This window comes from Anopheles cruzii, chromosome 2 (genome assembly GCF_943734635.1).
Source record: "Anopheles cruzii chromosome 2, idAnoCruzAS_RS32_06, whole genome shotgun sequence".
NCBI lineage: Eukaryota > Metazoa > Arthropoda > Insecta > Diptera > Culicidae > Anopheles > Anopheles cruzii.
Genome location: NC_069144.1, coordinates 21,139,496 through 21,153,018, shown reverse-complemented (window position 1 = coordinate 21,153,018; position 13,523 = coordinate 21,139,496). Strand labels below are relative to the sequence as shown.

Genomic DNA, 13,523 nt, shown 5'->3' with positions numbered 1-13,523 from the left:
TTTTAGTTTCCTATAAATAACAACATACCACTGTTGCGCTGTAAAAATTCGTTAGGGCTAGAATCTGCCGAAATTGCGCACCGTTCAAGGTAAGTAAATATTTCAGTCTTCGTAGCTGAAAACAAAATGAAACTTCAATTTTACTGCTACTACTACTGTTAAGTTTATACATTTCAACTGCAGTGCTACGACTTAGAAAGCCCTAGAGATGAGGATTATTGTAAAAACAAAGTACGAAAATAGTAGGAGAGCTTCAATATACAGGAAGAGAAATATCCTAGAGCTCTCAAGTAGCAAATACTACATCTCTTCACAAATAACTGTACCAATTTCGAACCTAACTTTCCCTTCCAGTAATTTAGTGTTTTATTTCACACTCACTTCTGTTTGTCTCACTTTTTATGTATTTATTTATTTGTTTTTTTATCTTTAAAAGCAACTTAGCCTAAACCTAGCTTAGACTAGCTGTTAAATGCTAGAATTTCACTCTTACTAAAATTTAATAACAAGCACAGTTAAAAATTTCAACGACTCAAGGACATTACTACACTGCAGATGCAGATAAATCATAAATCCCAAATGGAATGGTGTTTTTCGTCCAACACGTCTTTTCTTTCTTTCGTCCAACATAGCATTAGGTATAAATACGGCCTGGTCCGTTCTTCTAAGATTCAAAACAAAAACAAAGCATTAGGTATCACAACAGAATGTTTCCGCAAAACGTAGAAGAGATCTTTCTTACGTGTTGAGATTTCTAATAAAAACTGTCCTTGTTCACAGTTCATTGACCGTGGTTTCGACTATTTCCGTTATTCGGACGATGCTCGGATTAAATGTTTTTAATCTATCTACGCCCGTTGAACCATTTTCACCATTCCTTCGCAACTTTCTGGTCGCACATTTGAAATTTTTGCAGCAACTTTGATAGCAGCCAGTACAATTGAAATGTTTAGGCAGCAAAAAGAATCTGATCGTACTAATTCCCATGCGAATGAAAAGTTTGTAGTTTTTATTCTCCGGCCGAACATTTTTTAAGATCGACACAACATAACAAGTTTACGGATCTTTTCCGTTGCATCTTAAAAATTTGATCTAAAACTTTCTAAATAATTTACACTCCTAATGCTCCATCTTGCTAATAGAACCTCTTACATTAATTTCATCAGACAGCGAACCAAATTGAAATTGATACGCACGGCAAAATGTTGATTCAAATTTGCGCTGCATTAAAAAAAAAGTATACAATGTCCGGAATGAATCACGTGTCACTAGGGTCGGAAGACATGCAGGAAATGTGACAGATATCCAGCCATCGCACATAAAAATTAATGTACTTCCGAAAAGATCGAGACACACTTCAAAGCCACTGCCAAAATGATTCTGTTGGCACCGGTTTTTTTCTTGCCGCTCCCGATCCGACTTTAGCACCTCGATCTGTCCTTGCCCAGCGTCAGCACCCTCCTACACGTACTCTGGCTTTATTTTTTTCTCCTGCCCATTTTCCTATGTTGTTTTGCCACACTATGTTGGTCTTGCAGCTGCGTTCCCATCATTTTAACGCACGGGGGGTTTTCATCAGCCACCACCACCATCATTACCATAGGCACACAGCAAGAACACGGGGACTCCTGTCGAGCGTCAAAAAAACACATTCGGGAAAGATTTTCAGCCAACAGGTGCGATTAATGATCTCGGGTCGGCGCAGCGCGCTGGAGAGATGGATGACATTAAACTTTAACGCCCAAGGGTTGATTGGATAATTTGTTCCGTCCTGAATTTGATCACCCGCTCATTTGACGTATGAAGTGTCCTTCCGGATCGCACCGAAAGCTAGCAGCAGACGGAACCCAGAAGATCAGCAGTGTCAATGACGTTTCCCTGTTCTCAGACGTGACACTGAGTCAGTGAAGAATCGGATTATGAGTCAGCCACAAAATTATCGGCAGAGTCGTGTTGGTGGCCGAACAATCGCTATATTGTGGCAGCTTCCGTCCGCGGAACCAAACAAGTCGATCAATGAGCAGTGAAGTTGGAGTTTGTTTCCATCAAGTTTTACATATAATTGATAACATTTTACGTGCACAAAAGTAGTTGGTCAGATTGCTGACACTTTGATTGTTGTTGTTAGTACAATTTAGGGGCTAAAAATTACTAACAACCGATGGAGACCGATATTCAGACATTATACTATAGCTACAAAACACTATTTTTGTGTGGAGTATTTTGTGGGTTTGGTTTGCTGTTCCAAAAACAAATCATTTTAATGTAATGTAAACTATTCAATTTCTCAATTTGTAACTTTGGTTAGATAAATTAACTTTATGCTTTCAGCTGGAAATCTTTTAAGCTTTGATTTTTTAATAATAATGTTTTATCGTATGCCGTACGTTTATTTAACATGATTTGAAATTTCTGCCAAAGGAACTTCTTTACATCACGATGAATTGGTCCGAAATTGAAAGACTTCAAACGCCTGGCACTGCTTCATAGGCTCGCATAACTACTTTTCAACCCACGTGGTACAGAGTACATTCCACCATACAAACATAAATGTCGCGACGTGTCACAAAACTACCGCATGTAAGAGTCAATGGCTGCTCGAGACCGTGAACTTGCTGCCTCCGCCGATCGGTGGAAAGCGATCCTTCCTTCTTCTTGGATCATGATTCCACCAGACCTTGGTACCGCGCTAGAGTGAACCTCTGCCGCCTCACAATCGCGCTCCTTTAGGTCGTCTTCATCTGTGATCCCCGAAAATAGCTCTCGATAGCAATAATAATAATAATATCAAACAGGGTATGTGTAGGTGTCGACGATGCGACGTCGATCTAGAGCAGCGGCCGCTCCGAAGTACGTTTTCTTCCCGGTCTATTTATTCGGCAGCTTGACATGGGCCAGCCAAAGGCCAGTCCCTCGGGGGGTTGAAGTCTTTCGTTGGTGTAAACACTTTTAAGTGGCCACTACCGGCCGGTCGGTGTTTGAACACGTATCTGGCGGCACATCCTTGGCGAACCGTGCGCGAATGATTTTGATTAAATCAATAAAATATGTCACGCCAAGACTAATTTATTGGGCACAAACATTCCTCTCCGTCTTTTATAGTCAGCTGACGAATGAAGTAATACGAAACCATCCCATCAACTGCCCCACAGTGCCTGGGATGCGTTGGCAGTCACGTTCGCATGGCGTATAGGTAGAATGAAAGTGAGGTTTTTGAAATGTAGCTTGATAACCCTACCGTCGCCTCTAAAAAAGCGGCTTAAGATAGCAAGGACCGAGCAAACGTACGGTAGAGCATAGCTATTAATTCTACCAAACAATAATCGCAGCATGTTTACGTAAACACCACGCCTTTGTTTATTGGGATTTAATCCTGCATTGCATGTTCCGACCAACAGCGATCTTTTTCCTTACTGCCAATTAATATCGGTTTTTTCCCGGTAACCCCTATAACCGGGTCCTAAACGTGATGTAATTGGAAAACTGCCAATCAATATTATGTTATTGGCTAACAAGAAAATAGAACCACATGGCTCGACACATGACAGTTCATACTTTTTTGTACAAATAAACACTTTACGCATAACGTTCGGAAAACGGTAACACACACCAACCTCGGCGACAACGAGCATTCGGTTGTGAGCCGCTGGGGATTTCCGAGTGGCATAAGATCTTTCGAAAACCGCACCCCAGAACCCCTCTGGGGCATATACCGTTCTGTGCGGTTGGTTGCGTTACTTTTACGATTTCTTTAGTGCTCATCAAACATTCCTGCGCAGGAATGCCCACCATCGTACTTAAAACGAGAAAAAAACACTTAAAACCATTCTACACTGTGGTGGATTTATACCAAATTGATGCAAATTGTTCCATAAATATTGTGGTCGGTTTTATTTCGTGTTAAAACTCTAGATTAATGGTATCCCTACGTAATCATAATCCTCTGGCTCGCGCATTTATGTCTGTATCGCTTTCAGTGACGCCAAGGCAGCCGGCTGCTGGTAAGCTGTATAATTCGAATTACTCGGCGTGGCACGTTAGAAGGATTACTGTCCCAAACGTTCGCAATTGATTTTAGTTAGTAAGATAGATGCTTGCCATCCTTGCAATATATAATGGTTGCTAAATCCTATCATGGCTTTCTTTATTGAACGCAGAGAAGGCCGGTCAAACAAGCTGTACTTACTTGTCGTGCAGGACGACTATTCCATGAGCGACTGGGCACCTCCATCGTTAGGCACCTCTTTTATGGGTGTTTGTAAATGATTTACTTATTTTTCATTGCAATTTTATTTCATGTTTGCGTTCAATAGGATACTTCACAGCTGCTATCATTTCATGTTGCAGCCAATCAATCACAAAACACTGATATTTGATATCAAATTTACTTAAAGAAGATTCTTAAAAGGACACTAGAAGAAGTTCGTTAAAATTACTCAAAAGCTCACAGAAGATTCTTTATCTTCCTAACTGTATCAAACAATTCAATTTCCATTTTCCGTTAATGCTATTCTCTTTCTGCGCCAAACAGCGGCATCACTTAACGCAACACACTAACCATGATGGGCGCCGCAAACGTCATCAAGTGGCGGAGACAGCGTCATTGGCTCGCCGCAAAGGTGTGTCTTGCGTGTCCGCTCTTGGCAAAAACTGACGCACGGCGCAGAGCGCACTGTAGCGAGTTGTGTAAATAATTAATTGAGACGTTCTGCCGCGCCAAAAATTCGCCACTGGCAGTGACCGTAGCGACTAACAATCAAACAATAAATAACCCAAGCCCGTTCTGGGTTGTCTCATTAAGGTTCAAAGCCGTTCCCGTCCCTCATTCGTGCAGTCTGGCTGCTGCAGATCCTGATGCTAGCGACATCGGGCCGGACCCTCGGGCTACTTAGTGCACGAGTTCACTTTTGGATCCGCTGTCTAGAGCACCCTTTCAAGTTCAACATGCCGGCCAAATGTGGCACACGTAGACTCTTCACGTGACTAACGAGCCGTCATCAGACTTCGTCTTTAATCTAACTCTACGAAATAGCGATGCTTTGATAGTGTTCCTTCGTCGTGCACGCATCAGCGTATGGTGGCAAATGGTTCATTTGGCGAAACGACTAATCGCATCAGATGCTGAGGTCTCCAGCGTGTTGGCAATTTTGAAAGCCCTTATTAACTATTTTGAATCACCTCCACAAAGGCATTTGAACCAGGCTTTACCAGCGGCAAAGACCTTTTGTAGACTACTTCCATGCTGCTATGAGTATTCCTCCTTCCGAAGTAAAGCCGGCCCGGCCCAATAATGACGGAAGGTACAAGAGAATCAAGATGAATGATTAGGTGGGTAGATCGCTCTCGAGTCCTCGTCCCTTTAGCCGTTTTGCTACTAGTTTGACGGACGTTTTGAATCTTTCCCTATCTATCCACACTAGTCAAATGTATCATTGACTCACTGAGAACGGGAAAAAACATTGGACCAGTGCATCGAATTACAAAAAAGAATTATTAATAAGTGTAGAGAGAACCCGACATTTATATTCTGAAACTATGAACTGTGGAATACGCCCTGGCCCACGGAGTTCCTTGCGTTCAGCCAAACAGCAGCCGGATCCAAGTGGCATTCACACAGCCGTGGCTTCAATCCACGCCTTGTGCGTGTACACGTCGACGAAAACGTCCGGAACCCGTCCGCTACACTGCGTGCCGTAGCTGAATATACCTGCCAACTTCTTAGAGGCGTAGAGCACCAGAGGACCGCCTTCATCCCTCTGAAATGGACAACGGTATCGCAGCGAACCAATTAGCACTGATGGACCAACGTTGGCTAACTCACGCTGAGCTTACACTGCACGCTGCCTGGCCCGGTTGAATCATGGCGCACACATCACCCTCGGCAAGGCTCGCGATCCGTGCTCGACAGTCTACGGCGGACAGCGCACGCTGGTACAGCGTCTGCAATTCGTTCGAGTACGACGTTGTGCCATAGCGCAGGGATCCCCAGCCGTGGAATGCCGTGACCGGTCCCGTTGTAACGCTGGCATCGTTCAAAACGACCGGAGAGACACGTGCGGATACCGACAATGCTGTCGTCAGCTGTAGCAACGCCAAGTTGTGCGCCCCGCTCGTGGCATCGTACGACGGATGTCGCACAATTTTGCTGACTGTGCCCAGAGCCTTGTTCGTCAGCAGACGGTGAGAGCCGGCCAGAACCGCCAGGTCCGCTTCGGTACGTTCGCTCACACAGCGGGCGGTGGTAAGCACCCAGTTCGCCTTAACCAGCACCCCGGAACATAGGTGCGAGCCGCCACTCGCCAAGCGCACCGCCACGATGTAAGATGCGTCTCCCGGCAGTGACGTATGGCCGCCGACGATGGAACGCACTACGCGAGGTTGTGGAGCAGAGACGAAAAGGTTCAATCATTTCAGCGCGTCTCACTCATCGCCTTCAGCAATAATGCAAATTCCCGTCTTCAGGCAAGTTAAACAAACAAACAAACTTGTGCCGCCACCATTTTTACCTTCGCCCATTTGTAATAAAACTATCCAAACGGCAGCCAACAGCGCTGCCAACGGCTTTCGGTGCGCCATCGTTCGGAAAGGTGAAAACTAATTCCGTCGCTCGTCGGGCCGCCCGGCACGCTGAATGTTTTGCGGTTTACAGCAAAAAAACGGAACTAACTGTGGAGTGAAGTTTGAGAAATTGCTGCGGCCTTTTATAAACGAACATCTTATCTGTGGAGGAGCAAAATTCCTTACCTTCGTGATTGATTCGGCCGCGAGCTGTGGGCGAGCTTTCGCCCGCGTTCCCCTTGCGCACGGAGTGTAAATACTCGTCGTTGTCGCGGAAACAATACGTTTCGATAAAATTGTTTATCTGTGGATTCTCTACCGTGGTCAATGAGGCAAGCAAATATAACGTAGGGTTTCGTTGCTTGGGGCACGCGATTGCGTGGGCCACTCAAACTGCAAACTTGCTCGTTGCAGTCTACTGGCGCTGTTGGGTTATGCATTGTTTTAGAAAACAAGCAAAACATATCACATACCAGACATACGGTGCATTATAATGCAGTTGCACAGGTTCTATCACAATATTCACAGCTTCGGGAGCTGTATTCTGCTTGGACGGTTGTCCAAAATTGCATCTCTAGTTCTGTTAGAGAAGCAATGAACCTGCGTTCATAATTCCATCTAAAGCATACAGAGTTTCTTAGAACCAAATATTACTCAGCGTTTATTAACTTTGAAAACGTCATCTCTCAAACAAAATGTATTGAACTATTTTGAACAAGCAATCTTTCTTAACAACACCTTATTTGCCAATAATTTTTACCCAACCCGTAACTTTGTGTTGCATAACATAGAACTCTTTTCTAAGTTGCTTCTGATACGGAACAACCTTTTGGTGCCGCCACTAATCTCTGAGGGAAGGCTGGATGTGCGTTGGTTCAACAATGTTCTTTGTTGTTCAATTCAAGGATGCGCGACCGTAGGTTGACCACTCGACGCTGGAAGTCCTCAAAATATTTTGAATTCTTTTCTCGTACCGCTTCCGCTTGCCGCTTTTCGATGTACAGTTTCCGTGCAGGCAAAGATGCATCTAGAATATTTAACGTATGCAGTACAGTATGCATATCAGAGATTATGGTTAAAGGAACGTAGTATTACTCTTGATTCTGCACACAGGCGCCTACAGACATTTTTATGCATATTTTCTTCTTCAGTTTGCTCAACGTGTACCGGATATTGTAATCCCTGCATGTTACTCACAGAGGACATTAGGTGTGGTTTGAATTTGAGAAATGGTTTGGTTCATACGGATCGCTTAAGCAGTCGATTCCGCGCCCGTAGGCGATCCCGCCGATGTACGTTGCTTTGAATTCCCTGACTCAACCCCACGATACAACCCTGGTATACGCGCGCTCATTTTGACAGCTGCTTGCAGTACATTTTCCATCGAACGCACCAACCCATGCAAACGGTGGCACACACACACCCAGCCACCACGCACTTCGTTTTAGAATCCGAATGAATCCAAATGAATGTTTGGGTGTACGCAAAAGTAAGGGATTTGGTCCGGCAACCAGTCGAGGGATCAGCTGCGTGTGTTGTGGAAGGGTTTTGTGTGGCAGAACACCTCACCGGAAGTTCCGCTTGCTCTGAGCGGATTTTGTTATTGTTGCGCGCCCAGTTTTTGACGGTGTTTAGAAGAGATCACCCGCACCTAGCGCCCTTTTCCGATCCCGCCAACTTTGGCAGGAAAAATCGCTTGGTCAGGCGAAAGAGGGAAAAATTCGTATCATTAACATTGCATTAACGAAAAAGAAGAAGCATCGGACCGCTTTTAAGCGCTCACCTATACCTACGCCTCCGGTGCATTCGGTGTGTGCACCAGTGAACGAAGTGAGTGGAGCAGAGTGTGTTGTGTTAGAATAATCGGGCATCGTGCGCGCTAAAACGTCTCTGGTTTAAATGGCCAACACAGCGTGCGTTTTCATCGGAAGTATTGTGTGATTCTGATTGTCCGGAAACATTGAGTGTAATCGTAAAATTTCCACCCCAAAACCTGCGCTTTCCGTTGGAAAATTGAGCGAAGAAGAAAAAGGAACCGAAGCGACGATACTCGTCGCGCTTGTGTGTGTATGTGCTTCGCGGCTCCCGCGTACGAATGTCAGTTGGTTGCGTAAGGTGGTGTGTGTAAGGTTCGTCTAGAGATTTTTGGCGCATATGTACCGCGGTCGCTGTGTGCGTGAATCAATTTAGTGCGTTAAATTTCATTAAAGAACTACAAGCCACTCACCAGTGCTGTGCTTCTGTCGGGTTGTTGGATGCTTTGGAAAGTTGGTACGTGTTGGATGCGCCAAAATCTCTTTGTGTTGTTTTGCGGCACACCGTGTTGACAGGATTGCGACAATGAAACCTAGATCGAGAGAATCGGCGCCGCCTACTGTTACCACCATCGCCTGCTAGGAGGGCCTGAATCGGCCAAAGTGAAAAGATACACACCCCCAGATACGCTTTAACGAACTGCAACCCAAGAGGGCGCGATCTGTCTCAGGCGCCGTCACGCGAAATTAAAGGCAGCCGAAGATGATTAAAGGTACGTAATGAAGTTTTCTGTTGCTTTGCTTTGTAAACAAGTCACTTTCATCTCCCAGTGGGATGTTCGCGGTTAAGGTTATTTTCGCAGGATTTATGCAAGTATGTTCTGTGTTCTGTGTTGTGTGACATGCAGCAAGCTCATAAATATGCTGTCATAAAGGGTTAGGGTATCGAAAGAACGATCAAAATGGCAGCATTCATGTGGGCCATGCCGAGTCATAGTTTTTGCAGTTTCATTCATTTTACCGCAAGCCAGAAAACAACTTACTGATTTGTTGCGATTTACTCCGATGTGTTGTATTATTGCAGGGCGCCGTGCACGCGCCGTCGGCGGAGGCACGAAAAAGTCTGGCTCGAGTTCGGCCAAATCTTGCCCCACGATGCATGAAGACACCGCCAGCCCCAAGCGTAAGGATCTCAAATTCGATCGTTCCAACAACGAGCAGCACACTGCAACGGGAGCGGCACTGGCAAACAAATCTTCCGCACTGTCGAACGAACCAATGCTGCTGAGGGGTGGTAGACGCACGCACACGTCAGACATATCGCGCTATTTGCAGACGACGGTGAAGTCCAAAAATGTCCCGACTGTTCAACCATTGGCAGCATCTAGAGCCAACGAAAGATTTGTCGACATCACGGACGAAAACACATGCGATGCCTTTGACGCCCAACATGGCGGGGACGACGACGACGACGACGACCTGTGCATTACTGCCATAACGCACCCAAGCGACCATGGGAACAAATCAAACGGACCAAGGAAGAGCAATAACCATAACAACAACAACAACAACATATTCCTGCAGGAGCCTGTGCTCAGTTTGAATTTTGAGAAAACCCCAACCTCGCCGACCCGGGCGTGCATCATACTGCAAAGCTCCTCCTTCCTAGCGTCAGCGGATCTGAAAAGCACTCTGTTCTCGTCGCCATCGCAACCAAAGAACGATTCCCCGTGGAATGGAATCGTAACGTCACCGAATTGCCAAACTCGCGGTAGCGATCCGGATCAACCACAAACACCTATCAAAAGCCTCGAGCACCCATTCGCTTTGGACCTGTCGAAGCCTACGCAAGTAACGCAGATCGACTCGACCACTTCGACGGCGGAAATGTGTCTGCATCAGGAGGACAGCAACTCGTGTGACAGTGGCGACAGTGGTGTCGTAATCTTGTCCGTCAGTGATGCAAATACGACCTCGTCGTCCTCTCCAGTGACTGCGGGCACCAGGCCAGCAGCGCCGTTTGGTGCAAATGTAACAGATAGTGTGGAAAAGCGCAAAAAACCATCCACTCCCCATCGGATACTTTGTCCGTCACCCGTTAAAAATGCCATTGTATGCCTTCCAACCGCGGGGGGAACTCTGGTCTCCTCGTTAGGCAATAATCAGAAAAGCCGCCGGGCAGGATCAACCAAGTCCCGTAAGAGGTAACAACAGAGAGAGTTTTAGCACCAGTGCCGATACCGTTTACTGACTTCTTGTGTTCCGCACCGTAGGTTAAATATTAAAAATGCCGAGAATGCTCCAGGTATTCAACCGCTGACGAACGGGAATCAGGCTGGCACCTTCAGTGCCGAAGGCCAGGGAGAAAATTCCGATGCAATGGCTCGTCAGTTAATTGTCGTTCCGCTGCCATCCCGAAAGCCGACTATTGGCGGTAATAAGAAAATTACCGAGTTCTATCCCGTGCGACGTAGCGTAAGAAAAACGAAAAAGGAAGTTCAAGTTGAACGTGACCGCGATATTGAACTAGCCATCCGTGACGGGCGGGAAGAGGGTTTAAAGGTATGCTTGGTTTGGCTACTGGTAATACCTCGAGAATCCTTTTCACCTGGTTTTTGTCTTGTCCCCTTCCACAGATTGAGCATTTTGAAGGAAAAGGCCGTGGCATTGTCACTACGCGCAGCTTCAGCAAAGGCGAGTTCGTCGTGGAGTACATTGGTGATCTGATAACTGTTGCCGAAGCGAAACAGCGTGAGCAAAGTTATGCCGAGGACGATAACACTGGATGTTACATGTACTACTTTAAACACAAAAACATCCAACACTGGTAAAGTTCTTTACTATAATACTCCGTCCGCCTGGTCACCGATTCAGTCAGTGGGTTGTGTGTAGACTGTACTAATATCCTACGTTTCTCCCTTTGCCATTTTCATAGCATCGATGCAACGGCCGAAAGTGGTAAACTGGGACGCCTGGTGAACCATTCGCGGAATGGCAACCTGTTGACCAAAACGGTCAGCATTGACAATCGGCCCCATTTGGTGCTAATAGCCAAAGATGACATTGAGAAAGGCGTGGAGGTAACCTATGATTACGGCGACCGATCGAAGGAAGCACTACAGTACTATCCCTGGTTAGCGCTGTAATCTCGCTGCGAACAGGAATTCAACTATATGCTAGTAAATATTATACAACTTACTTTAGCGCCGCCACGAGACAGCAGAGTATCACTCTGCCAGTATCGTTTCAGATTATGTTTGCTTGCTTTATCCCACAATCACCGACAACAAAAGGCATTGCTTTCCGGGTGTATACACGATTCGAACGAGTGTTCACGGATCACATAGGAGAACCGAGGTTCTCGCGTTGGATCCCCGAGGTTCGCTCGCATTAAAGCAAAATCTTGTGTGTGTCGTTGCTGCCCCTGTTCTTTATTGTTACACTTTAGTGGCAGCAATGTTGTCCTAGCCGTACTATTTGGTAGTTACCCTGCTCATCCTAGACCGAAGTTCGGGCGAAAAGAAAGTGTGCAGATAATTAGGAAAATCCATACATTATGAGACGGTACAAAAGTCGTCTCGATCGTGAAAATTAGGCTTTTTGGTACGTTTGATGAGAAAATGGGAATGATGCAAAACAGAACCACAGAATAGTTTATTACGGGTGACGTTAGGCGAAATACGAGTGACAAGCTGCGCGGCCAGACATGTTTAGGATAATGCGCAGGGAAACGGTTATTGTTAACCTTTACAAAAACTGCCGAACGGAATAGAACGTGGGATACAGGTGATAAGGTAGAGAAAGAGACTGGCACATAGCACGGTAGCCTAGAACAATAGACAACGGGCACTTAGTTAATGTTGAAAGCGATTTATTTATCCTTGTTTTCATTTTTCTGTCTTGTCTGTCTCGTCTTTCTGTCGTCTATATTTATTTTTGTGCTATGAAAGTTTGCATAACCGTCGAGAGGTGCACTAGTTTAAAAAATGTACACAACATCCGTTGGCGCCACATCTTGAGTTACTTGAAATGGTTAATTCATCAACTTGAATTGTCCGATCCCAATTACGTTGATTTCGTGGTACCTTCACCATTTGTGTAAGATTTGCGTTGAGGTCTCAAAACTATAGCGTAATGTCGGATCATATTTGGAAACACATCCTTCCATGTGTGAAGACAGATTGTAACAAAATGTGTCAAGCGCAACACATATTTATATGTTTGGTACAACACTGCCAGTCTTGTCAAGGGTGTTACTGATTATACCTTTCAAAGTGGCATGGACAATCCTAGCTCGAGCTAGCTAGGGTGAACCTGCAGTTGTCGACCTAGAGCCCATATGCAGACTCTTGCAAGTGAGGTGTGTGTGTAGCGATCTCATAATATCAAACAAAACACAATAATAGACACATTCGTTTGATTGTTTCTCAGAAGACGATATTTTGTATTGTTTTGAAAAGGAAAAACATGTTACGTACTCTACTTAAGTAAACGATAAGTGAATGGACCGAATCGCATATGGTCGGCCTCTGATTTGCATATTCGAAACGGCGGGGTTGCTACATGATAATGAATTAATGTCGTTAAATATGCTTGATGCGCGGGAGCACTTGCGAACTATTGTTAGCTTATCGTTTAGGCATAAAACAGTTTGAATACTACGGTGCGAATGAGGAAAACCCACCGGGATGGCACTTATAAGACACCAAATCTCATTGTGAATGTCACGATACATCTATTATCAGCTATTGTTTCAGAAACCGTCAAAGCTCCGTTTGGAAGATAATTAGTTGACATGACTGTTTCAAATGGCAATTAATGGGTGTGACGATTAAGTAACAGGAATAGGAACTTTTTGAGTATGCTTTCAAAAGTCGCACAGAAAATCGGTTGAGCACACGTATCTGAATGAGTCAAAGTCTTTCACACGGGTTTGCTGCGTATAGGAAATCAATCACGCATCAGTCACGTTCAGAAAATCATCTGGTTATGTGCAAGGTTGGTCTGTTTATGTTCATTTGCAATGTTAGAAGCATGAAACTGTATAAGAGAACAATTTGCTGGGCAACTTGTTATTTGGACATTACGTGGACGGATGGAGTGATACTCAATCAGTTCGCAATTAGTCCCTATAAGTCTTGGACAGCTTCGTCATGATGTTATCACACGTTTATTTATTGAGCTGGCCTAATCTCTTGCCGGTATCTCCTT

The 13,523-nt window shown here is 45.1% G+C and overlaps 2 protein-coding genes across 2 annotated transcripts; one reads left to right on the top strand and one right to left on the bottom strand.

Annotated features, from left to right (window-relative positions):
* Positions 1–5,473: 5,473 nt before the first annotated feature.
* Positions 5,474–6,661, bottom strand: LOC128267568 (chymotrypsin-2-like). Its single transcript, XM_053004434.1, has 3 exons — positions 6,507–6,661; positions 5,833–6,368; positions 5,474–5,756 (listed from the first exon to the last, which is right to left on the bottom strand). The coding sequence occupies exons 1-3, from the start codon at positions 6,574–6,576 to the stop codon at positions 5,610–5,612; spliced, it is 753 nt and encodes a 250-aa protein (XP_052860394.1). The 5' UTR covers positions 6,577–6,661; the 3' UTR covers positions 5,474–5,609.
* A 2,303-nt stretch (positions 6,662–8,964) lies between these two features.
* On the top strand, positions 8,965–12,365 carry LOC128267366 (histone-lysine N-methyltransferase PR-Set7). Its single transcript, XM_053004184.1, has 5 exons — positions 8,965–9,085; positions 9,397–10,516; positions 10,586–10,874; positions 10,949–11,139; positions 11,248–12,365. Exons 1-5 carry the CDS (start codon positions 9,076–9,078, stop codon positions 11,456–11,458), a joined length of 1,821 nt encoding a protein of 606 aa, XP_052860144.1. The 5' UTR covers positions 8,965–9,075; the 3' UTR covers positions 11,459–12,365.
* Positions 12,366–13,523: the final 1,158 nt, after the last annotated feature.